Here is a 23,294-nt window from a genome sequence, read left to right as displayed (position 1 = left end):
AGCAGGGCTCGAGCCGGGCAAGAGAAGCACTGAGCAGATATAGTCCCCGGGGCCCCTTTGACCTGCCACCCCACAGGAGGGCCAGGGGAAGGAAATCCTCTCTGGGCAGCAGGGTGAAGGGCCGGGCAGCAGCAGCTGCTCGGGGCTCCTGGGTCATTTGGGCACAGTGGGGCTGTTTGCCCAGCGCCGCAGTGGGGCCAACGGCTTCATGGGACTCGGAGAAGGCCCCAGAGGAAGCGGGAGGGAAGGGAGGAGGGGGCTAGCAGTGCTCGCGGGGCAGGACTTTTGCTGCCGGGGGGACATGGCTGACCGCCACCACCAGAGCACAGGGCTGGCTGGGAGCTGGCAGGGCGTGGGGCAGGCCCAGGCCACAGGCCCCGGGGCACCTGGCATATAATTTAGCTTCCTGGTCTGCATGCTAAGATGGAGTGGAGCATCCACCCCTCCCCTCCCCTCCTGCTCCTCCCCCCCGCCCATGTCAGCGCTGGAGGGACCTGAGGCAAGGTGGAGTGTAGAGGGGAGGAGCTGGGGCAATCGTCAGAGAGTGTGGGGGGTCAGGGAGATGGGGACACAGAAGTTGAGGGGACAGCGCTGGGGTAATGGAGGGGGAAGTAAGGGTGACAGAGAGCTGGGGCCCCGCGGCAAGAGCTGGCATCATAGCAAGTGGATCACGGAGGGCCCATCACCCGGCCCCCTGACACCCGCAGGACACAGGGCTGTGGCACTGAGGCCAGGCCCTGGCTGGCACCGGCCCATCCAAGCGCCCTCCTGCCCAGCCATGGGGGGCTGGAGGCCGTTAGTCCTTGTCCCTTTCCCGAAGCGAAAGGAGGTGGCCTATGCTCCTGCCCCAGCAGACAGTTAGCGAGCACAGGACAGGCTGGCCAAGCCCATCCTGGCCACTCACGTGGGGACCCGTCCCATGCCGCTGCCCACAGACAGAGCACTGCGGGTTGTCCCTGGGAAAGTCCTGACTCGTGGGTATTCAGGCTGCCCAGGCCTCAAACCTCTGCAGATTCCCTGCACTGGTACCCAGCCTGCAGGGCCGACCTTTCTGGGATGAGGGGTCCCCCATCAGCACTCTGGCCTGGCCTGCTGCCTCCAGAGTTAGTCTGCAGGGCGTGAGCGGCCCCGGCTGGCAGCCTAGCCAAGCCCCCGCAGCAGCAGCAGCAGCGCTGCCAGCGTCCAACTGAGCGTGGCAGGTGAGGCCGAGCTGGGGCACACGCAACGCTCCACCTCCAGCGGGGGGCCCCGCCAGTCCGGCTGCAGCTTGGCTCCCGTGGGGGGGCTGGTGGGGGCACTCAGCGGTGGGTAGAGCTCCCCGGTGCAGTCCAGCCAGTCCCTGGCAATGGAGCGAGGGTAACCCGTCTCCAGCTTGAGGCTGTGCCGCTCCAACTTCCAGTACTGCCTGCCCTTGAAGGCGTAGACCTCTCCTGCGGGGAGACAGGCATCACGAGCACATCAGGGCTCTGCGAGCGGCTAAAGGCTGGGGGAGAGGGCACAAGGGGTCCCCTTTAACACGCAGGAACTGGGGGGTGGAGATAGAGCAGGGAGTCTACAGGGCACAGGGGTGTACCCTTTACTGCGGGGGGAGGGCAGAGCGACAGGTTGGGGAGTCTCCATGGGACACAGGGGGGTCCCCTTTCATACGCAGGAACTGAGGGGCTAAATCACCACGAGGCAGGGGGCCGGAGCGAGGGGGGCGACTCACCGTCACTCCCACTCAGCATGTCGTCCACGGGGGTGGGGAGCTGCCCCCCGAGTGTGGTGTGGGTGGGAGACCGCTCGTCCATGCGCCCCGCAGCCTCGTCGTAGGACCACTGCAGCCCACCCTTGAAGAAGTAAGTTTTCCGGTCGTGAGGCCACGAGAAGGCGGCGTCCACTCCCCCCTGGGGCAGGCCGAAGTCCGTGACGGGGCGCGGATACCCCTCCTCCACACCGTTGTCCTTAAACACCCAGTAGAGGGGCCCTGGGGGAGAGAGGGGGGGTGGTGAGCAGGTGCCAGGCAGCCTGGCGCTGAAGGGAGCAGCCGGGGCACAGGAGACAGCTGGGGGACCCGCCCCATTCCCCTGCAGAGGCCTCTCTGCTCAGCTCTGAACCCCAGGAGAAGATGAGATGCAGGGGGATCATTTGTGGTGGTCTTGCAGCCCCACCCAAGGGTACCCAATGTGGGCTGCCAGGGGGTGGCTGGGCCTGCAAGGGCGGCATGAAGGTGCGTTCTACCCCCAGGGTGCAGGACGGCTCCTCACCATGCCCCCTCTGGCCCTGCGGTCCCCGTCACTCTTGCTGCCCCGTGCCCCCAGCTCTCACCACTGAAGAAGAGGATCCGATGGTCCGTGTGCCTCTCGTAAACAGCGTCCACTTTGCCCAGGCTGCTGGGCAGGCCTCGCCAGAAAGCCGCACTCAGGGCGGGGCGCAGGGAGGTGAGGTGCCGGCCGTGGGTCAGACGCCAGAAGTACTGACCTGGCCAGGGGGGAGACAGGAGGTTAGTGGCTGCCCCCTGTGCCCAGCGGCATCAGTCTGGGAGAGCGGATGCCACAGCTGGGCCCCCCATTCAAGGAAAGCCCCCAGCAGTGCAGCGCTGAGGGACCCAGGTGAGAGCTGGGCCCCAGGCCGGGCATGGTTTGGCCAGGCACGGCCAGCGCCCAGAGTGGAATCTGGCGCAGCCCCTCGAGCACGGGTGTTACGTGGGGGCAGCTGCAGGGCTGCTAGGGTGGCTGAGCAGAGCCTCTCGGCCAGGGACAGACTCAGCCCCCTGCCCCCCCTGACAGCCCCTTGCCCCTTAGGAAAAGCCTCTCCCAAGCCAGGGGCACGATGAGGAGGGGCCGCCCCCTGGAGCTGAGAGACAAGGAGCCTTTTCCTGCCTACATCTGGGAGCTGTGGAAGGCCTGGGGCATGGAGACAGCACAGGGCTGCCAGGCATATGGGGCTATTGGCACAGCAGCCAGGCCGGGGGCCCCACGGGGCGAGGGCTGGGGGCCCCGAGAGAACAGGGAGGGAAGGGGCAGGTCTGGCAGCATGGGCGGGGAGGGCAGGGACACAAGAGAACCTCCACCCTGTCTCTCCCCACACTCGCCAGGATGCCTTCCCCACAGCACCCCATCCACATCCCACCCAGGCAGCGCTGCCCCCCAGCCTTGGAGCGTGCCCCCTGCTGGAGGTTGTGCCCCTACAGGCCCAGCCCTCAGCTTTCACCTGAGGAGCTGCTCCCCGCCACAGGGCAAAGAGGCAGCTGGTCCTACAGGCGCCAGGGTCCCCTTCCCGCCATGGGACAGAGGGAGCCAGCCAGTCCCACACAGAGTGAAATGGGCCGACCCCCCACATGCAGGGACAGACCTTTGAAAAAGAAGGTTTCCCCGCGGATCTGGGCGACGGCATCAATGCTGGAGGAGCAGCGATCCGGGAACTCCTTCTCCGACCTGCCACGGAAGCGGGGAGCGCGTCAGCAGCACACAGTTGGCTCCCCTCCTGTCCTCCCATGGTGCCCGGGGGCTGGGCAGAAACCTCTGCCCGCAGGCAGAGCCATGGAAATACCCCCAGCCTGGCAGAGAGCCTGGGGCTGAGACTGTACCTGCATCGGGTCGCCCCACAGGGCCCCACACGTGCTCTGCACCTCGCTAGCCCCACTCCCACCTGACAGCATGACTACAAACCCCACAGGGGACTAGGTTTGCCAGACAGAGTCAGACCCAAGGTCCATCTAGCCCAGTGTCCTGAGGTGTAGGAATCCCGCAGTTGCAGGTGGGGGACAATCTGTCCCCCACTTTAGGTCTCCAGTAGTTAGAGATGGGCATGTATATGAGGCCTTCCAAAAATGTTATCATCCTTAACTGTGATAACTCCTGAGAGTCCAGTTTATCCACAGGAACACCCAGTCCCTGCTGGATTCCAGCTGAGTTCTTGGCCTCACTGACATCTTGTGGCAATGAGTTCCACAGGGTCATCACACTGTGTGAAAGCGTTTTTCCCCCACAGCAGGGCTGAATTCCCCACCTTTCAATTCCACTGAACGTCCCCCTGCTCTAGGACAGGGGTGGCCAACCTGACCCTGAGAAGGAGCCAGAATTTACCAATGTACATTGCCAAAGAGCCACAGTAATATGTCAGCAGCCCCCCATCAGCTCCCACCCCGCCACTCCCAGTGCCTCCCGCCCACAGGCAGCCCCTCTGATCAGCGCCTCCCCCTCCCTCCCCACACCTCCCGATCAGCTGTTTCGTGATGTGCAGGCGGCTCTGGGGGAGAAGGGGAGGAGCGAGGGGCGGGAAGGGGGGAGTGGGGGCTGGGCCCATGGCAGAGCCAGGGGTTGAGCAGTGGGCACCCCCCGGCACATTGGAAAGTTGGTGCCTGTAGCTCCAGCCCCGGAGTCGGTGCCTAGACAAGGAGCCACATGTTAACTTCTGAAGAGCCGCATGTGGTTCCAGAGCCCCAGGCTGGGCCCCCCTGCTCTATGAGAACAGACGCCCTTGCTCTTCCTCCTCTAAACCAGCTGTGATTTTAGGTGCATTTATCCTGCCCTCTCTCATTCGTCCCTTTCTATGGGAGACCTCCCCCGTCGTTTCAGTCCCACTTCAGAGGAGAACGTCTCCAGCCCTGGATCCTTTTCCTGACCCCGCTCTGAACCCCTCTGAGATGGGTGCCCAGGTTCCCTTTCCCGAGGGGATGCTTTTAACCCAGGACCCTGCTAGGTGTCTGTGGCACGTGCCGACACGGACTTTCATTTGCCAGCGTGCTGCCCATTCACCTGGCTCTGGATTCAGCCAGGGGCCGCTCAGCACACAGGCCTGGAACCAGGGGTTCCCCAGTTCTGAATGAACTGGAGACACCACAGAACCCGCTAGCTGACCCCTGGGGATCCCAGCCAGGCCAGGCCCACACCCGGGGGAAGGGGCATTGATGCTCCTTGGGTCTGAGTGCAGGGTGGGGAGGGGAAAGGGATGGTCTCGGCTCACCTCAAGGCAGGGAAGTCGCGGGGCAGGGATGGCGGGTCTGGGAGCAGCGACGATGCCTCTGGCTTCTCTGTGGAATGCAGAACACGGCTCCCTGGATGCGGGTGAGAGCATGTGACCATCAGCCTCCCCACAGTCCAGCCGCCACATCCTGCAGCGAGCCAGCTCTCAGCCCCACACAACAAGCTGTGGGTCAGCGCAGCCTCTCCGGGCAGCAGCCGCTCCGAACCCCACCCCAACAGCTGCTTTATCCACACTGGGGCCATGAGATGGCAGTGTACCCCAAAAACGAGCTCCAAGTTCAGCTCATCCAGCGCTAGCTGGCTGACACTGAGCGCTGACTCACTCGGTGCATGGGACACAGGCTTGCCGGATTGGCCACCCCACCGGTGCTAGTCCTCTTTCAGAGGCTTGTTTGCAACAGCTGGGCACAGAATCCAGACTCTGGCTTGGAGACCATCCCGGAGACACAGCCTGGCATTAGAGCCAGGCAGAGAGGGCTCCCACCCCAGTCCCGCCCCGCCAGGCCATACCGTAGAGCCTCTGGATGTCCATGCAGTCATCAGCCTGGAGCTGGTACTGCAGTGGGTCGCCCACCGGGCCCTGGTAATACGGGCGCATGATGGAGCGCTTGGAGGGTGAGTGCGCCAGGCCCAGGCTGTGACCAAACTCATGCACGGCCACAGCAAAGAGATCTGTCCCATAGTCATCTGCAAGGGGGGACAGGGGAGTGAGGAGCCTGGCATTAGTGAGGGAAGAGGCAGGCAGCCTCTGCCCGGACAGGGAGCTCCCTTTGTCCCAGGGCCCACCTGGAGAGCGGAAGGTCCAGTCTTCATCGCTGTCAAAGTGCACGTGGCCGGCGCGCTGGGGGTCCCCGGGGAAGAAGGCGTGGGCCACCATGCCCCCCGGCCCATCGAAAGGGTAGCCGTCCTGGTGGTCCAGGTGCAGGAACTCCACCGAGACGTCAGCTCTGGGCCCGCCCACCTCGTGGAAGGTGAGCGGGGCGGCCTCACTCCACACCTTCAGCGCGTAGTGCATGAGAACACGGATGGTCTCCCGGCTGAGCCGTGCCTCCCGCGGGTACGTCTTCACCCTGCCAGGCGGAGCGCCAACAGAGGGGCCCGTGGGGACCGGGGCCAGGCCCACGGTCAGGAAACAGGCAGAGCCACGAACCGGCTGGGGGAGAGGAATCTGTGCCCCTCACTGACCCACAGCCCCTGCTAATCTAGCCCTGGGCTCCCCAACCCCCCCCCCCCCAGCTCTGGAGTCAAGCTAACCCCCTAATATGAGCAGTAGCCCATGTGTCACTATCTCCATTTTCCTGGGTCCATTCGGGTCTTTGGTATTTAATAGGGAAACCCCAGGGCTACAGCAAGGGGCATGTGGGGAAACCAGCGTGGATTCTTGCGGATCAAAGCCCTTGGTTTTCCAATCAGAGCTTCTACGGGCACTGCTGGGCAGGCCAGTCTGCACGTCTCCATGCGATACTGTGCTGGTTGTCAGCTCCTGCCTGCGTGTCTAAACTCCCTGAGACCCTTTGCATTGTCTCCCGGCTCCCCCAGTTCCCACTTCAGCATCACCTGCAACCTCCAGGTTCTGCTGTCACGGCTTGATCAGCCTGGCGCCTGCAATCCCCATGGGATCACTGGTGACCAAACTGGTCACCCCGGCAGTGGCACGTCAGCACCCCCTAGTGTTACACTCTGACATTATTCCAGGGGAAGACGCTGCCCTACTACACCTGCCAGGGCCAGGGCTCCCCTCCGAGTGCTAACCTCAGCCTGGCCCTGCTTCGCTCACACAATCTGAGAGGGCTGTAACCAAGGGACCTGCGACCCCGGGTCCTCTTATGGCCTGCACAGCAAATCCAGCGAGCGCTGCCCCCGGGCGAGGCAGCACAGATATCTGACGCACCTGCAGGGCCGGTTCTGCCACCTCCCATGCAGCCATGTCTTCAAAGAAGCTCACACCCCACAGCTCCCATTCAGGACAATGGAAAAGCCCCCCCGTTGCCCCCAATAATGGGGGCTCCTGGGCACCAAGGAGTTTGGAAAATCTGGTGCCAACTCCCTACGCAGCTGTTCAGCCATGGTACTTCTGTGGCCCTTGTGATGAAGTAGGGGATTTTCTTGTTTTTTTCAATGGTTTGTGTGCAGAGGGGGTGGGACTCAGTTTCCCTGGGTGTTACTGGTTTAACGAGGGGATGGGAGAGGGAGTTTGTTGTTACAGAGGACCAGGGACGGAACTTGGGACCCCGGCCAATGGTCTGGTGAATGGATACCCCAGCGACTGGTGACCTGGTGCCCAGGAGGCCCAGCTCGGACACTACAGCCGGTTTCTGGCCAGTGGGAAGACAATGGGCTGGGGAGAGAGGACCCTGGTGACCTGACCAGCCGGTTCCAGCCAGAGGGGGCCAGAGGACGGCTGAAAGGAGAGGAGGCCCAGGCGACCCTGTTTACTTGGACAGAAGACAAAGGACAGAGGCAGGATTTGGGGGTAGGGGATATCAGATGCCCAGCTGGGAAGCGGGGGGCTCTGAGCTGGAGACGGGGAGCAGGCAGAGCCCACCTGGATGCAGGGGAGACTTGCATGTACTGTGCTGAGGGAGGCCAGGCCTGAGGCCCTGAGAGTTTCCTGTGCTGTGTTAAGACGCTCAATAAACCCTCCTGTGTTACGCTGGCTGAGAGTCGCTCCGCTCTAGAGAACAGGGTTGCATTATTTCCTCTGGGAGTGGAGACCGCGGGGATCCAGAGCGAGGGGACTCCCTGAGGGGACCCACGGCGAGAGACAGACGTGCTAAGGCTCAGAGAGGTGCAGCTCTAGGAGGTGGAAGGGCTTAACCCTCGGGAGAGAGTGGACACTTGAGAAGGGCTGTCTCACTGAAGGGGGATCCCCCCAGGGACTGTTTGGGGCCAAGAGCGGGCACGATCTGGGAGTCCGTGACAGCCCCCATCCCCGCAGCCTGTGAGCGATTCACGTCTGTCAATGGATTTAGCCTCACAACACCCCTAGGGCTGTTACCCACACTGTGCAGGTGGGAAACTGAGGCACAGAGCAGCAAAGCGACCAGCCCAAGGTCTCACAGGGAGTCTGTGGCAGGGCAGGGAATTGAACCCAGGATGCCGAAATCTCTGGCTCGTGCCCTCACCTCCCTCTCCATGTGTAGCCCTGCTCCAAACGGGGTTCTGCATAGGCCCAGGGTCCACCCCGGGCAGACTGCTGCAGGCCCAGGGCCTTATTGCTGCCTGTCCCTCAGAGGGAGTGGAGCTGTGGCAGGGTTCTGCAGACAAACCCTTGTTGTTCTCTGGTACGTGCCCTCAGTGCTCAGACACCGATGCTTTGCTGCTTACCGGGCAGTGGGGTTTTCCTCTTGACGCATGGGTCGGTATTTTGCGCAGGGCAGCGATGTCGTTATTTGTCGAGTGGCAGCGCCTGGGAGCCCTGGTCATGAACCAGACCCCCCCCATGCCAGGCGCTGCACAAACACAGAACTAAAAGCCAAGGCAGCCGCTGCAACCAAGAGCTGATGGTCTCTCTACCTGCCAGATGATGTTCCTACCTCTTTCAGAGGACTCGGTCCCCAGGTTTGCTTTGTTCCAGCTGGCTTGTACCCCCTCCCACCTCCCCTCCCCATTCTCAACTTCCCCCACACTAATTGCTAGTGAATGCAGTGGATTGATTAGCCAATTTCCTTTAACCCTGAAAAACACAACTTGGCCTGGCTGCTTTATACACGTTTTGTCCATGCTCCCTTCCCCATTCTCTAGCCACTGCTATTTGGGTATCTGTTACTTCCTAACTGTCCACTTTTCCTCTGGGTGTGGGGTATCCAGGTGTGTATCTTGTGTTAGAGGCAGGTTTAAAACCCCCGTTCAGTAGCTCAGCCTTTTGGATCCCTTGTTAATTTCATTACCGACGTGTGAGAGTTTGGACAGAGCTGGATTAGGGCTAGGAGAGCGGGAGGGGTTTATTTAGCCAATCCCCGATTAACACACTTTGCTCAGCGTGTCTCTGAGCAGCCCGGACGGGTTACACCCAATGGCACTGGAATGCCCTGGGTGCCTAGCCATGAGGTTTGCTCCAAGGTGCCCTGATGGGGCTGCACTGGCCTCACATCCAAGGCCATTTGGGGAGCAGGTATCTGATGACTGCCAGGCGGGTTGATACCTACTTCCAGGAGATGTTCCTCTTGGTCCAAGCCAGGCCTGCGCTCCGCCTGCCCCGACTTTTCCTCCTCTTCCGCCACAGCCTCCCATTCTTCCTCTCGGGCAGCTTTTCCGGGAGCACGTCAGGCAGCGAGCAGCGTGGCATCCGGATCAGCCCCAGCGTGGCATCGTCTGGGCAACGCAGAGGGAAACACAGGCGCATCACCGGCCAGCAGGTCAGAGCGCCGCTTGGGACGCAGCGGTGCAGCGAGCTGTCAGTTCTCAGCTGGGGGTGAAGCGAGCCCTGCAGGCAGACCGCCTCTTGCAGAACAGCCTTAGGGGAGAGCCCACTCTGCACCCACCTGGACCCCCAGAGCCCCCGAAGGGGCACCGTGTAGCTATGGCAGAGCCCTGGGCTGGTGTGAAGGGGGGCACTGGCTGGCTCACAAGTTGGGGCACAGGGGTCCTGCTGAGCCTGCTTTCCTGCTTTCCCTCAACATCCAGGCAGGGGGCCCATGGACGGCATCTGGGCCGACAGGGCAGCGTGGCAGGGGAGGGTTAAAGGAGCCAGAGTCTCCCCCCTGAGAAGTGGATCCCAAACCAGACAGATGGAATTCAGGGGTTCCCTTAGCAGAGCAGGGTGGGTAGCCGCTGGGGGCAGGGATGGGCTGATGCAGAGGGGTTGCCATGCAGACGGGAGCAGGTTGACAGACACAGGAGGGGCTGGCGGAGACCAGCAGATGGATATGAGAGAACCAGTAGGGGAGCCCGTAAGGGACAATGTGGGGTCCAGGTGCTGCCGGCAGGGGCCAAGGCAGGGTGTAGTGTGGGTGATGGTTGGGCTGGAGCACTGCAGGTTGTCACAGGTGATGGGGGGCTGCAGGCAGGGATGACAGAGGGGGTGGGGGCTGCAGGCAGGGACAATGGAGGGACTAGGGGCTGCAGGCAGGTGCTGGCTCTGCATACCTGGGATCCCAGTCTCAGGGATGCCCGCGAAGCGCTGCATCACCCGGATGGCGCTGGTCACCGCTTCCCAGGTCTGGAGCTGGCCGGTGATGGGATCAGCGGCGGGGAGGTAGCCATACTGCATCAGCCAGGCCTGGCAAGGGGCACAAACACGGGAGAGTGACACCGTCGCAAGCACCCAGCCCGCTCAGCTTCTTGGAGACACTGGCTCTGGGGCCCCACCTGAGACAGACTGGCTGAGCTGGGAACCCCAGAAACGTCTCCCCTCAGTGACCAACTCCCTGGGGAGAGCAAAGGCCCCACCCCCTTCCCAGCCCGGGTTTGAAACTTGACTCAAGACAGCAATGCCCATTTGTCCACCCGTCACGTCCACGCTGACGTGATGTGCTCAGGCCTGGGACAACAGGGGGCTGCGGGTCGGGACTGAGGGGCACCAGCAGAGCTGTGGGGGCGGGATGGGAGAGATCCTGGCCTTCACACCCCTTTCCTCCCCCACCGCTCGGGTAGCTGGAGGTTGGGGAAGGGGGGGGAAAGCAGAGGGCAAGTGAACGTTATCAAGAGGACAAATTAGGCCCCCCCCAGTCCCATACGCATGGCTATGTGGGACTCACCACAACCTCCTCGCTCTCATCTGCTGGGGTGGGCACAGGACGGGCACTGGTGGACAGTGCTAGCAGCAAGAGCATCAGTACCACCTGTGCCAAGACGGGGGATGCTGTCGTCTCTCGCCTGAGCTCTGGGCGGCGCTGCTGCTCCATGGGGTGTTTGCCAGGCAGAGGCGCTTCTCCAGCCTCCATGCACCTCCCGCACCGGGCCTGGTCTGCAGGGCAGAGAGCCCTGATCCGCAACAGGGGATCCTTGAAGCTCCCAATCTCAGCAGCTTTATCTGCCGAGTCTGGGCCGGGGAGCTGGAATCCCTGCTGCCTGGAGCCTCGGCATGGGCATCGGGATCCAGGACACCGACATCTCTACAGCTACAGCCTGGCCTCCACTCCTGCATCGGAGATGACACAGAAAGACACAGCTGAGAGCCCTGCTCAGCCAGGGAGTGTCCAGGGACCATGCCTGAGCTCCAGTGATGTGAGATTGAGTAGGCAGCAAAGCCAGCCCTGGGGAACGCAGGTGTCAGGACCGGCTCCGTGTGGGATTTGCCCAGACATGATGAGCCCGTGGAAGCAATAGGGCACTGGGACCCCAAACCAAGAGCGCAGCCAGGCACCACGACAGCGAGTGGCACCAGCAGCAGCCCAGCGGGGGGGCTAGTGAGCTGGCACAGGTAGAATTGCTAGTCCGGGGCCATGCTGCACATTGACAGCCAGGCCTGGGAGATGCCAAGTACGTGACACCAGCCCACAGAGGCAGCTGCCACTGCAGAGGGTGCGGGAGACTCCACAGGCCGGCACACGGGACACCCCACCTCCAGCGTCCCCAGCGTGGTACTTGCCCGTTTGGAATGGGGGGGAAATGGGGTGTAACTAGAACAGGTGCTGCATTCCACCAGGGCCCCTCCCTACTGCCACCCGCCTCTGCAAACTCCAGGACACTTTCCCCGAGCTGGGGACACCCCCCTCCAAGGCTGAGAGACCTCCACAACTGGCCTTGCTTTCTACCCCCTTTTGACAGGAAGAAACCCCAAGCTTGTAATTGGGCAGGAAGCCGGCTTGTCATCCCAGGACAGCCTCAATTCCTGCATTCAGCCTCCAGCCCACCAGGCCTGCCTGCCCAGCTCCTGGCATACCCCACCACCCCACGCTGCAACGTGGGCCGAGTGATGTGCCGGGCATCCCAGATGCAGCAGGGCTGGGTTGTGTTGGTCCAGGAATGGGAGCTGGTCCCTCACTCCCGGGGAGCAGTGGGGGTGACTCAGGAATGGGCACTCTCCCCTTGGAGTTGGCGCTGACCCTACTGCCACAGTGCTGGGCTAGGGGGCACGGGTGACTCATTAGGAATAATACATAGCGCTGGCGCTCTCCCCTCTGAGTCAGCACTGGCCCTAGTGCCCCCACAAAGTGATGGGGGGTGCTGCACCGCAGGGGGGGAGGCCCTTCAGCCTGGGAGTAGAGGCAGGGGGGCTTAGAGCCATTGATCCAAACTGTAAACTCTGTATAGGATGGAAACCACATCAAGGCAGGGGGTGTGGCAGCACCCCTAGTTCTGGCACCCCCACTTCCTGGTGCTGCAGGAGGAGCCGGCTTCCAAAACTGAAGTTCTGACACCTCCCCCGCTGCTGTACATGGGGAAAGGGCTGTGAGGCTCCACCCCAGACACAGCTGCATCTAAGGAAGGAAGGACATGTGGGGGTGTGGTCATTGGCTAACATGGCGGTTCTCAGGTTGGGGGCTTGCGGACAGTTTCGTACTCTCAGTTGCTACGTCTCATGACAGACTGTCCTGTTACAGAGCTGTGCCAGGCGCTGTACGGACATGCAGCAAGAGATAGGGAGCAGGGTTGCTCTGTCACTGCCACGGAGGGAGGGTCGTAGGCGGGGCGCAGGGGGTATCGCTCTGCCGGGGTGGGGAAGGGGTTGGAGGGTCCCTCTGTGCCTGGGCATGTGTCCTCCCCCCCCCTCGCCCCGCTGCCCTCCCCTCCCTCACTCACCTGGTCCCGAGGCTGCAGCCGGGCTCCCCCGGGGCGCCCCCGTGGGCAGGGTCCCGCTCCGCTCGCTGCCTGCTGCGGTTACCCTTCCCCAATCGGCCAAGCCCCGCAGGCGCCTTCCCCGGGGCCGCGCCCCCTGCGCCCGCGGGCGGCGTTTGGAACCGGTCCGCGCCCCGCTGCCAGGGGCTCGGCTTCCCCCTCTCAGCTCCGCTCCGGCTGGGATTGCCCCGGGCCGAGCCCGGTCTCTGCCCCAGCGCTGCGTCCCTCCCCGGGGCTGAGGCTCATCCCGGGACTCTCTGTCCCGCACCAGCCACTCGCCAGCGCGGGGGAGGGCGAGAGCCGGCTGGGAGGAAGGGAGTGTCCGGGAACGGCTTAAAGGGACACTCCCCCCTGGCTTCTCTCCGTGCGGCACCGCTCCCGGGCCTGGGGCTGCCCCCTAGCCCAAACCCGCTGCACACCCAACGGGGCCAGCCAGGGCGGGTCACCTGCTTGCAGCAGACCCCAGCGAGGAGCCATCGTGTGTGCAGGTGTGGGTACATCTGGATACTAGCCAGGAGGGCGAGGACATGAAGACACAGCTGTCTAAACACCCAGAAACCCAGGGCAGTGAGCAGTGGAGGCCTGGGTGGGGTCCTGGCGTAGATGCTAGAACTAGGGGTGCAGCAGCACCCCCTGGCTTGAAGTGCTTTTTGTCATAGGCAGGGTTTACAGTGGGGTTCAGTGGCTGTCTGCACCCCCACTCTACAAATTGCTCCAGCAGTCCTGGGGCCTCAGTTAGGCCTGGAGAAGGCTGTAGGGTGACAGTGGGGAGTCCCTGTTGGGGAGAAGTGGGGGCCCTGTGCTGGCAAGATGCAGTGAGTCTCACCTGAGACACCAGCTTTTGCCAGAGCGAGCAGAGGAAATCTAGCTGGAGCCTTAAGAAATCTTAACAGCTCTGACTGCACCTTGTGTGAGGGGACAAGTTCCCGAAGGAGGGGGTGGATTTGGCCTCGCTGGGGAAACACAAGGCTCTGACTGGAGCTTCTTGATCGGGGATGAGTTACGAGACAACAAAGTCAATGCTGTGCTTGTGGGGGGTTGCCCATGTCCCACTGGGGGTCCCTTCCCATTCGCAGGAGTCTAGGATTCTCTGGCTGGGCTTCTGAGCTGTGAGGAGAGGCACTGCCCCAGGAAAGTCTGGCCTCCTTATTCAGAGAGCTCGCAGACCCCGAGCTTGTATCGAGACTGGAGGTCTCCTTCTAAAAGAGCCACTCTACCTCATCCAAGAGTTGGTGAGTCAGATGCAGCAGCCACTGGGGAGGGTCTCCGGCCTGGGTTATGCAGGAGCTCAAACTGCATGATCTCAGTGGTCCCTGCTGGCCTGGAAATCTGTGAAATGGGGAGAAACACGGCTGTGGGGGTTGGAAAGCATTCGTCCACCTCTGCCCAGGCAGGTTGCTGTTGGAGAATCCCAGTGAGGGCTGGGGAAACTCTACAATATCCACTTGTCCCTCTAGGAGGCAGAGCTCCTGCCTTGCCTGATTTGATGGCCAGTTTCACTCTCTTCAAGCCCCAGCTCTTGGAGTCAGGTGGCCACATGGGAATCTCAGCTTTCCTTTTTTAAAAGAAGTTCCTAGCTCTCCGGATTGCAGAGGGAAGTTTGACCCCGACAAGTGCGTAACCCGACAGCCAATAGAAAGACACCGACACGTAGTGATTATTTTTTTTAAGTTGCCTGTGTTTTGAGCCAATCCAGTGATAGTTTTGCTGGCTGACCCACGATTTGGGGCTGGCTGGGACAGAGAGCAGTTGTGGTGTCGCTCAGATCCAAGTGTGAACCCATCCTAGCCCGGAGATCCTGATCTGAAGGGGAGATGGCTGGGGAGTGGGGATGATTCTGTCCTGCTCTGTGCTCAAGGGCACATTCCCGCTGTGAGTGATGGCAACTCCCTAGCCCCCAGCTACTTACACTAATGGGAACGGATTCCCCCTTGGGAGAGGATTGAACAATTCCTTGTCTCTGCACTTGGCACTGTCAGGCTGCCTGGTCCCTGCCCTCCTCCTCCCCTTCCCATGCCAGCTCCCAGATGAAATGAGGACAGTCCCTATAGCTTCTCCCACACGCCATGGGGGCACCTCTCCGGCCCTGTTGAGTGGACCCCAGCAATTGTAACGTTTGGGGACCCTGCAAGAGGCTGCACGGGGGTCCTGTGACTCAGGAAGCCCAGGCTTCAGGGCTGCTATATTGGGCCCTGGGGGTCGAGCGGAGTCCCACCAGTTTCTGCACAGGAACAAAGGAAGCCAACAATGCAGCCATTAATCTGCTCCCAGGCGCCTTCTGCCCAGCTGGGCTGGAGGTCGTTCCCCTGGTTACGTGGACTATGGGGGCCTTGTGTCTTGCTGGGGATTTCCGTAAAAAACAACTCAACAAAAAATCAACCTCAACTGAGTGTCATGGAAACCGGAAAAGGCTCTTCCCTGCCCCATCCAGGATAGGGGGTTTCTCCAGGGAGGAGGCCACCACCAAGGAAAAATGGGGGGTCCCTCCAGGGCAGAGGGCTCATGGGGGAGCAGTGGGGGGGTTTCCCTGGGGCAGGGGGCACAGGGGGAGGCAGTGGGGGGTTTCCCCGGGGCAGGGGGCACAGGGGGGAGCAGTGGGGGGATTTCCCCAGGGCAGGGGGCACAGGGGGGAGCAGTGAGGGGTTTTCCCAGGGCAGGGGGCACAGGGGAGAGCAGTGGGGGTTTTTCCCCAGGGCAGAGGGCTCATGGGGGAGCGGTGGGGGGTTTTCCCTGGGGCAGGTGGCACTGGGGGGAGCAGTGGGGGGTTTCCCCGGGGCAAGGGACATGGGGGGGAGCAGTGAGGGGTTTTCCCTGGGGCAGGGGGCACAGGGGGAGGCAGTGGGGGGAGTTTCCTGGGGCAGGGGGCACAGGGGGGAGCAGTGGGGGGATTTCCCCAGGGCACGGGGCACAGGGGGGAGCAGTGAGGGGTTTTCTCCAGGGCAGGGAGCTCATAGGGGAGCAGTGAGGGGTTTTCCCAGGACAGGGGGCACAGGGGAGAGCAGTGGGGGTTTTCCCCCAGGGCAGGGAGCTCATAGGGGAGCAGTGAGGGGTTTTTCCCCGGGGCAGGGGACTCATGGGGGAGCAGTGGGGGGGTTCTCTCCAGGGCAGGGTGGGTTTTCCCTGGGGCAGGGGACACAGGGGGGAGCAGGGTGGGTTTTCCCCAGGACAGGGGGTTCATGGGGGAGCAGTGAGGGGTTTTCCCCTGGACAGGGGGCTCCGGAGGGAGCTAATGGAGGCCCAAAATGGAAGATCCCTACATGTGACCCATTTGAAAGCAGCAGGTCAGCGATCTGGCTCTGAGGCTGCTCCTGGCACTGGCACTGATCCGAAATGTCCAGGCCGCCAGGAACAAAGAAGGGGATGGGGTGGGGGGAGCTTGCGGGGGTGGCAGCCTGGACCTGGACCAGAACAGCTGCTGGGCTGTATCTCCCAGCAGGCACTTCTTTCCCTTGCTTTCTTTTTCTTTCCCTGCTCTACGCTTCTCATTCTCCTCCTCTTCCCCTTGGCCCGCTGCCCCTTGGTACAATCCCCCCGCCAGTTACGATACACCCCCTCCTGTTATGATACCCCCACCCCACAGGTGCTAGGGCAATGCATATCCTAGCACAGACACACCGCTCACAGATACCCTGCTTGCAGAGCTTTGCTCCTGCCGGAGGTTACCAACGTGAGCCGGACGGAGCCGAGCCAGCTTCAAACCGTCCACACACGCAGTAGCGAGTGGTTTAGCTAGCGTGGTTGCAGGTGGCACCTAAGGGATGGAGCAGGCCCCATTGTCTCCTGGGAGAGGTGAGAGAAAGGGGCCGGGGTGCAAGTATGAGGGCATGGGGTGGAGGGGAGGTAGAGCAAAGGCAGCAGGTATGGCAGGGAGACAAGGGAGGGGAAGGCAGAGGGGTGTCATGTCAAGGAGAGAGAGGTACGGGGGCAGCAGGGACATGTGAGGAGTGGCAGGGAGTGGAGGGGGCAGCAGGGATATGTGATATGGCAGCAGGGAGAGAAGGGGGCACTGGAGCTATGTGAGGGGGGCAGGAAGAGGAGGGGGTGGTGGGGATACGTGAGGGGGTGACAGGGAGAGGAGGGGGCAGCAGGAATAGGTGAGGGGCGGCAGGGAGAGGAGGGGGCAGCAGGGATATGTGAGGGGGTGTCAGGGAGAGGAAGGGCAACAGGGAGAGCAGGGGGTGGCAGGAATACATGGGGGTGGCAGGGAGAGGAGGGGGCAGCAGGGATACGGGAGGGGATGGCAGGGAGAGCAGGGGGTGGCAGGAATACATGGGGGGTGACAGGGAGATGAGGGGGCAGCAGGGATACGTGAGGAGCAGCAGGGAGAGGAGGGGGCACTGGATGTATGTGAAGGCCAACAGGGCCGGGGCCGGGGCCAGGCTGGGCGGCAGCGTGGGCAGACAGGGAGCTGAACAGTAACGGCGATTAGGCAAGGTTATGACAGTTTGGGATGAGGAAAGCCAGATGAAAATCCCGGCTAGGGTTACCGTGGGGGCGGGGGACACAGTAATAACACCACTGGATAAAGCTGCTCCAAGCCCCGAGTTCATCCCAGGGCAGGAGATTTGGGGCCAGAAATCTCTGGTGGGTGGTTTGGGGATGCTGCAGAGGGATGTGTGGGGACCCAGGGGGGCCGCAGTCTCCAGCAGCAGAGCCACCAGCTGTTGGTCAGAAAGACGTTGGGCTGGGGGGTGCCTGGCTGGGCAGGTTCTGCCTGCAAGGATGCAGTGGCCACGGCTGCAACGAGCTGCGTCTGGCCTCAGCTCCTGCCCAGTGTGCCTTGCCGGGAGGGGAAGCAGAGGTGGAGCCAGGCTGCCAGCTCCCTCCCCGCCCAGGAGAATCCCCCCAGGCTTTGCTATGGGAGTGCCGTGGCTTTCCAGATGTTTGAACCCCTGCATGGGGGAGGGGGACGCCATGCCCCTGCCGGATTATGCCATTTCATCCCTATAAGAGGATTGGGGCCGCGCGGGCGCCAGCCAGCCCACCCTGCAGCAGCACAAACTGACACCCGCAGTGGCTGGAAGCACGTTAGGGGCCGCCTGGTTGAGGGGGGCCCCTCCCTGTGGGGGAGGCCAAGCCAGGCAGCCTGGGCGCCCCCACACACACCCTCAAAGCATGGGGGGAGGTCCCATGTCAGGGCCACAGGGTGCAGGGTCACCGGCAGCCTGAGAAGCACTAACCGGGGGTGCAGGCCGAGAGCTGCCCTGAGGCCCCTTTGTGCCGGGGATGGCAGGAGGCGCAAACACCGTCTGCTGGGCAGGCAGAGCCCAGCCCACCAGCTCCACACTGCTGCTCCAGCAGCCCTGAGCACAGGAGGTGGAGCAGAGCGGGACAGAAGGAAGGGCCTGGAGGGGGCACGGCCAGGGCAGACTCTATGCCCCTGCAAAGCCCCACAGAGCCCATTGGGGCAGAGCCGGACCGTCCTACCTGGCACTGGAGTCAGTGCTGGGCCCCGCAGGCTCTGCCTAGGAGGGGGGCACACTGCCACCCCTTTGTCTTAGCCCAGATCCTACCCCTGAGTTCCTGAGACCCACCCCCCAAGCCTCCCAGCTAGCAGGGAAAGCCAGCCCTCGGGCTGTGTGGGGCCGTGCCAGTCCCCAGCCTTGGGGAGCTGCGTAACCCCAGTGCGCTGATTGCCCCGTTCTCAGGGTGGCCAGGAGCCAGGCCCCTGGGGATAAACGGGGGGGGGCGTTGGCCTCTGGGGCTAAGGCCTGGACACTCCTAGCAGCATTGCATTCCCTGTAATGAAAGGGGGAGGAGGGGCTGGGCAGAGACAGCCGAGCCCAGCCCCAGCACTGCTATTCACCTAATGGCCTCTCTGTGGCTGGCTGGGGGTCCCTGGGGAAGGGCTACCCGGGCTGGGGCGGAGGAAATGAAATGGAGGGCCAGGCCGCAATCCGATTATCCATCTTGCTCTCTCGCTTGCTCTCCCTGCTGTGTCTGCCTGACCCCGTTAACTCAATCCCACGCCAGCTGCTGCCACCCCCGCGTACCAGCTCACAGGGACTGACCCACTCCCACCTGCGCATCCTTGGCTGAGTCTAGCTGAAAGGCCCGGGGGGCCAACGGCTTCCAATCTTGCCTACGGCCCCACGGCCACAGGCTGGAGCATGGGGGGAGGAAGGCCATGCTGGGGCCTAGCACAGGGCGAGGGGCAGCAGAGTGACTGTAATGGGAGGGGGGAGGGAGGAAGGGAGAGAAATGAATAAATGAGCAATTGCCCAGCCGCAGATCTGAAACCCCCCATCACTCTGGCAATCTGCAGCCATAACGAGGCTCTGGGCTGAGGGCAGGGGGTCCTGTCATGCCAGGATAATGGCATTTCTTGGTGGGTCCCTGGGGAAGGGACTGAGGGTGTGTGTGATGAAGACTATGATTCCCACTGGGGTCTGCGTCACAGATGCCAAGCGAGCGTCTCTGCCCCATTCAGCCCAATTCCTGCTAACACATCCCCTGACCCTGCTCTCACCCACGCAGGAGCCCACCCAGTGTTATCCCCAGTAAGGAGGGGAAACTGAGGCACTAGGTGGGGTTGTGACTTGCCTAGGGTCAGGGGGTGAGCCGGGGCAGAGCCAGGAGTGGAAGCCTGGCAGAGCCCAGATCTGGGTATAGGCCACAGGCTGCTCCTCCCCGTGTGTGCAGGCAACATTTTCTCTCCCTGCTTGTTGGCTTCACAGTTTTCTCTTTGTCCCCCAGCCCCTCTGCCCCGTCTCTCCCGGCAGTTCACAAGGGCCACTCTGCCCCAGGGTGACAGGTGTTGCTGCCAGGGGCAGGAAGCCACAGTGGCACCTGCCCTAAGGTGAGGGAGCCAGCCTGGGCTGCCTGCTCAGCAGCTCCAGGAGTAGGTGCAGTAGCCACATTGAGATGCAGCAGCCACGTAGCAGGTGCCAGAGCGGAGATGTTGACGGAGAGACGTTGAGGGCTGCCTGGATCGCTGCTGATTCCAGATAGGAACACAGATCCATCCACCTAGATAGTATAAGGGCCAGAAGGGGGCATCCTGGACCTCCACCCAGTCCCCCTGCATCCCACCAGCCACAGAACCCATAATGCCTGGTGGCGTCAGAGCAGAGATCTTAGAAAGACACAGCCAACCCCAGTGTAAAGACCAGGCTGGTGCCTTCTGTCATGAACTCACCGGCATTTCTATTCTCTCCCTCTGGCCATGGACCTAGCCTACCGCCAGCGCTTGTTTTGCTCCCAATATAGTTTTAAAAACTTTGTTTGCATTGCCTTTTCCTCTGGGAGTTACCAGCCTGGAGCGGCCCAGGGACCACCCAGCCTGTGTCCTGACCACAGCCCATCAGATGCCTCAGAGAAAAGTGCAGGAAACACCAGAATAGCAGATGGGGGATAATCTGTCCCCCAACCTCAGTCTCATCCTGATCCCTAATAGAAATTACTTGGAGCAGGGAAGTATGAAAATAGAATGCCCCACCCCCCATGACGAGGTTCCTCACGCTGGGCAGTAACTGTAACTCTCTGAGATGGGTCTCCCTGGGGGTGATTTATTTTGCGGGGCGCATGTACCTCTTGAGCCCTGGCTGGGAGATCTTCCATTAGCAGTGTCCATTCAGGGAAGACAGGGCTGCGCAGGCCACTTGCTCAGGTCCTTCTGCAGGCGGACGTCCCATGAAGAACAGTCTAAAGCAGGGGGGAAGGAGGGTGGGGAGCGGAGCACCCAGAGGGGGACACATCGAAGTACAGTGACTGCCCAGTCTGAGAAACCTCTTCTTCGAGATGGGTTTGAGGGGTGGCCTCTTTAGCCGCCCTAGTCTGCTGTTCTTCAAAGGTCTCCTCATGCTGGGGGTTTGGTAGAGGGGACTGCACAACCCTATAGCCTCTCTGCAATGGGGCCAGAGGTCTGACAAATGGCTGGGACTCTGCAGCCCAAGGGTCTCAGTCTGGCCCTTTGGGGGGAGGGTGCCACATAGGAGGAGGGATGGCACTCAGAGCTGCTCTCACCATCCCTGTTGTGCAGGAGGATCCTTGTCAAAGTAATGGGCTCCTGCACTGATATAGAGGAGATTGATTGGAGGAGGGCAAGGAAGGAGGAGAAGACATTCAATGAAGGGGGCGGGGAGTTCCTAGAAGAAAAAGGCAGAGAATCCTATGGCACCAGGAAGCTGTGGTAATTTGGAGGCTGGGGTCTCGGCGCTGAGACTCGTTCAGTATCCATAAGCAGTGAGGAGTCCGGCTCGTCTAAGACCCTGAAGCAGGGGACTTCCTGCAGTACCCATGCAGCAGCTCATGGGGGCGGTACCGTCGATCTGGAGTGTGGCAGTGCTGGGGACAAAGGTGTGTGGAGCTTTGATTTGCCTGGTACCGAAGCTGCCAAGTGAGAAGGCACCAATGGCAAGTCTGATGTAGACAACGTCATTCTAGACAAGTGTATGTGCTGGGCCTGCTGGAGCCGTGCTTCTCCAGAGCGCTCCAGGATCTCCCAGCTCTGCTGGTACCGGAGGAAGAAGTGTCTTGTGCCTCCCCAGTCCCAACCCAAGAGGTCAACATCTCTGACCCCATAGCAGGAGATTAGGGCCTTTGGAGAGCCAGCTCCTGGTGGTGGGAGACCAAACTCCTTTTCTTCGCAGCCTTCCCCTTCTTACGGGAGACCTGGGCTGGAGTCGAAGAGGCACTGGATCTGTCCAGAGATAGAGGTACGAGGGGATCTCTTGACACAGTTCCAAAGTAGGTGCAAGGGAATGCTCCATCATCCTCTCACGACTATCTAATTCTATAGTAAAAACAACCAACATGAACCTAGCGAAACAAGGGGGACACGATAGAGCTCTGTCCCCTGCCAAAGCAGTAGAGAAGGAACTGAGGATGGCGGTTCACCCACAATCCTACGCCTTCAATGCATTGCATGAAGCTGTAGAGTGCATGCGCAGGCCCAATGGCCACTGCTAACAAAGTCTCCAGTCAAGGACTTGAGGCACATGTGCCCCTGGTGCACCCACAGGAACACTACTCAAAGAACTTCTCGAGTTAGCATTCATTCTACCTGTTCCCATTAGCCATATAAATGTCCAATCTCTTACCAAATACAGCTAAATTCTTGAACCCAATAACATCCTGTGGCAGTGAGTTCCACAGCCTAATCATGCAGCTTGAAAATGTATTTCCTCTTACTAGTTTTGAATTTCCCACCTTTCAGTTTAATTGACTGTCCCATGTTCTTGTGCTACCCCTGCCAGCCACAAGCTTGTTCACAGGTGGCTTCAGCTTCTCATATGACTTGGGTTATACATTTAATAACTGCTCATTTATGTTCACTGCAATGTTTCCCCTTTTTTCCATTTGTTTAGTTAGATGTAGCTTATTATTGGTGCTTTCCCAGGATGATTTTTTAACAAAACAAACCTTTCAGGATTACGCAATTGTGGTCTTCTGAGCAACTAGCCAAGTATTTTTTTAATTCCCAATTCTTGTTCAACTTTGTTGTTCAAACATTTTCCTCTCAATTGATTTTGCTCAAAAGTTGTTTTCGGCTTTGGGAAATTGGCTGTTTTGGGTGTATGCATAGAAACACACACACACCATGCATTGTGAAGCAACCTGGCATATTATGTATGTACCAACCCTGATTTGAAGCCACATAACCACAGAAATGAAAAGTTAAGCCAACAGACCTCTCTGAAACTCTGACCTCCCTTTTGGTAGCCATTCCGTTCCCTTTTACACTGCTCACCGTCCCTGGCCTTTCATAACCTCCATCCACAGCAGCCTTTCCTCCTCCCTTCCTCGGATTAACTCCCTCCATCCCACAATCGCCTCCACTTTGCCACTTCTCCCATTGCACCACCAGTCCCATTGAAGCACCATCCATCTCCACCCTAGCCTGCAGAGCAGCTTTTGTCTCATCTCATTCCCCCAACCCCTGGAGCAAAGATGCCAATCTTGATGCCTTGTTCATGGGGAAACTGAGGCACGGAGCAGAGAAGTGCCTTCCCAAGTTCACCCAGCAGGCTACCTGCAGAGCCAGGAATAGGACACAGGTCTGCTGAGTCCCAGTGCAATGCAGTGCTCTATCCCCCTAGGCCACACTGCTGCTGAATGACTTCTTTCCATCAGTCTTCCCCGCAGAGGATGATGAGGGAGACACCTTTCCCCAGAGCTATTCTATGCAAGTAAGAGAAATACTGGACAAGAGCAAGGTGCTGCAATAGGCCCAGGCGGTCACATCATTATGGTTTGTGTCAGGGATTTCCGAGACAGCCTGAGAGTCAAGCAGCTGGCAATCTAAGCGGGTACAAATGCATGCACCCACTGCTGGAGATGCTCTACGGAGTCCAGCCTAAACAGCAGGGGCTGAGGCAGACAGCACAAACATTTCCAAGGATGGGCCAAGCCCAGGAGGCTACGTGACAAGAGCAAGGCATTTCAGATGGCCACAAGTTCTTAAGATTCAAACTCTGTTGATTAAACACCACAGGCTCTGCCTGCCCCACGCCCATATCCAAATGCAAAGCCTCCACCGTCCAGCTGGAGGTTTTGACCAGAACAGAAGGGAGGGTGCAATCGAAGCCCCAACACACTGATGAACCCCAAAACCACCAACTCTAAAGGTCAGTGACACCCCCAGTGACCGACTGCAGCCATCAC

General features: G+C 60.7%; 1 protein-coding gene across 1 annotated transcript; it reads right to left on the bottom strand.

Moving 5' to 3' along the window:
- Positions 1-310: 310 nt before the first annotated feature.
- On the bottom strand, positions 311-12,983 carry LOC123364961 (matrix metalloproteinase-17-like). Its single transcript, XM_045007518.1, has 11 exons — positions 12,654-12,983; positions 10,667-11,049; positions 10,056-10,188; positions 9,116-9,281; positions 5,754-6,037; positions 5,478-5,654; positions 4,948-5,038; positions 3,334-3,416; positions 2,308-2,460; positions 1,709-1,966; positions 311-1,430 (listed from the first exon to the last, which is right to left on the bottom strand). The coding sequence occupies exons 2-11, from the start codon at positions 10,850-10,852 to the stop codon at positions 1,141-1,143; spliced, it is 1,821 nt and encodes a 606-aa protein (XP_044863453.1). The 5' UTR covers positions 10,853-11,049; positions 12,654-12,983; the 3' UTR covers positions 311-1,140.
- Between the last annotated feature and the right edge of the window lie 10,311 nt (positions 12,984-23,294).

The sequence above is a fragment of the Mauremys mutica genome, chromosome 2, assembly GCF_020497125.1.
Source record: "Mauremys mutica isolate MM-2020 ecotype Southern chromosome 2, ASM2049712v1, whole genome shotgun sequence".
NCBI classification, from domain to species: domain Eukaryota; kingdom Metazoa; phylum Chordata; order Testudines; family Geoemydidae; genus Mauremys; species Mauremys mutica.
This window is presented reverse-complemented; position numbering and strand designations above follow the sequence as displayed.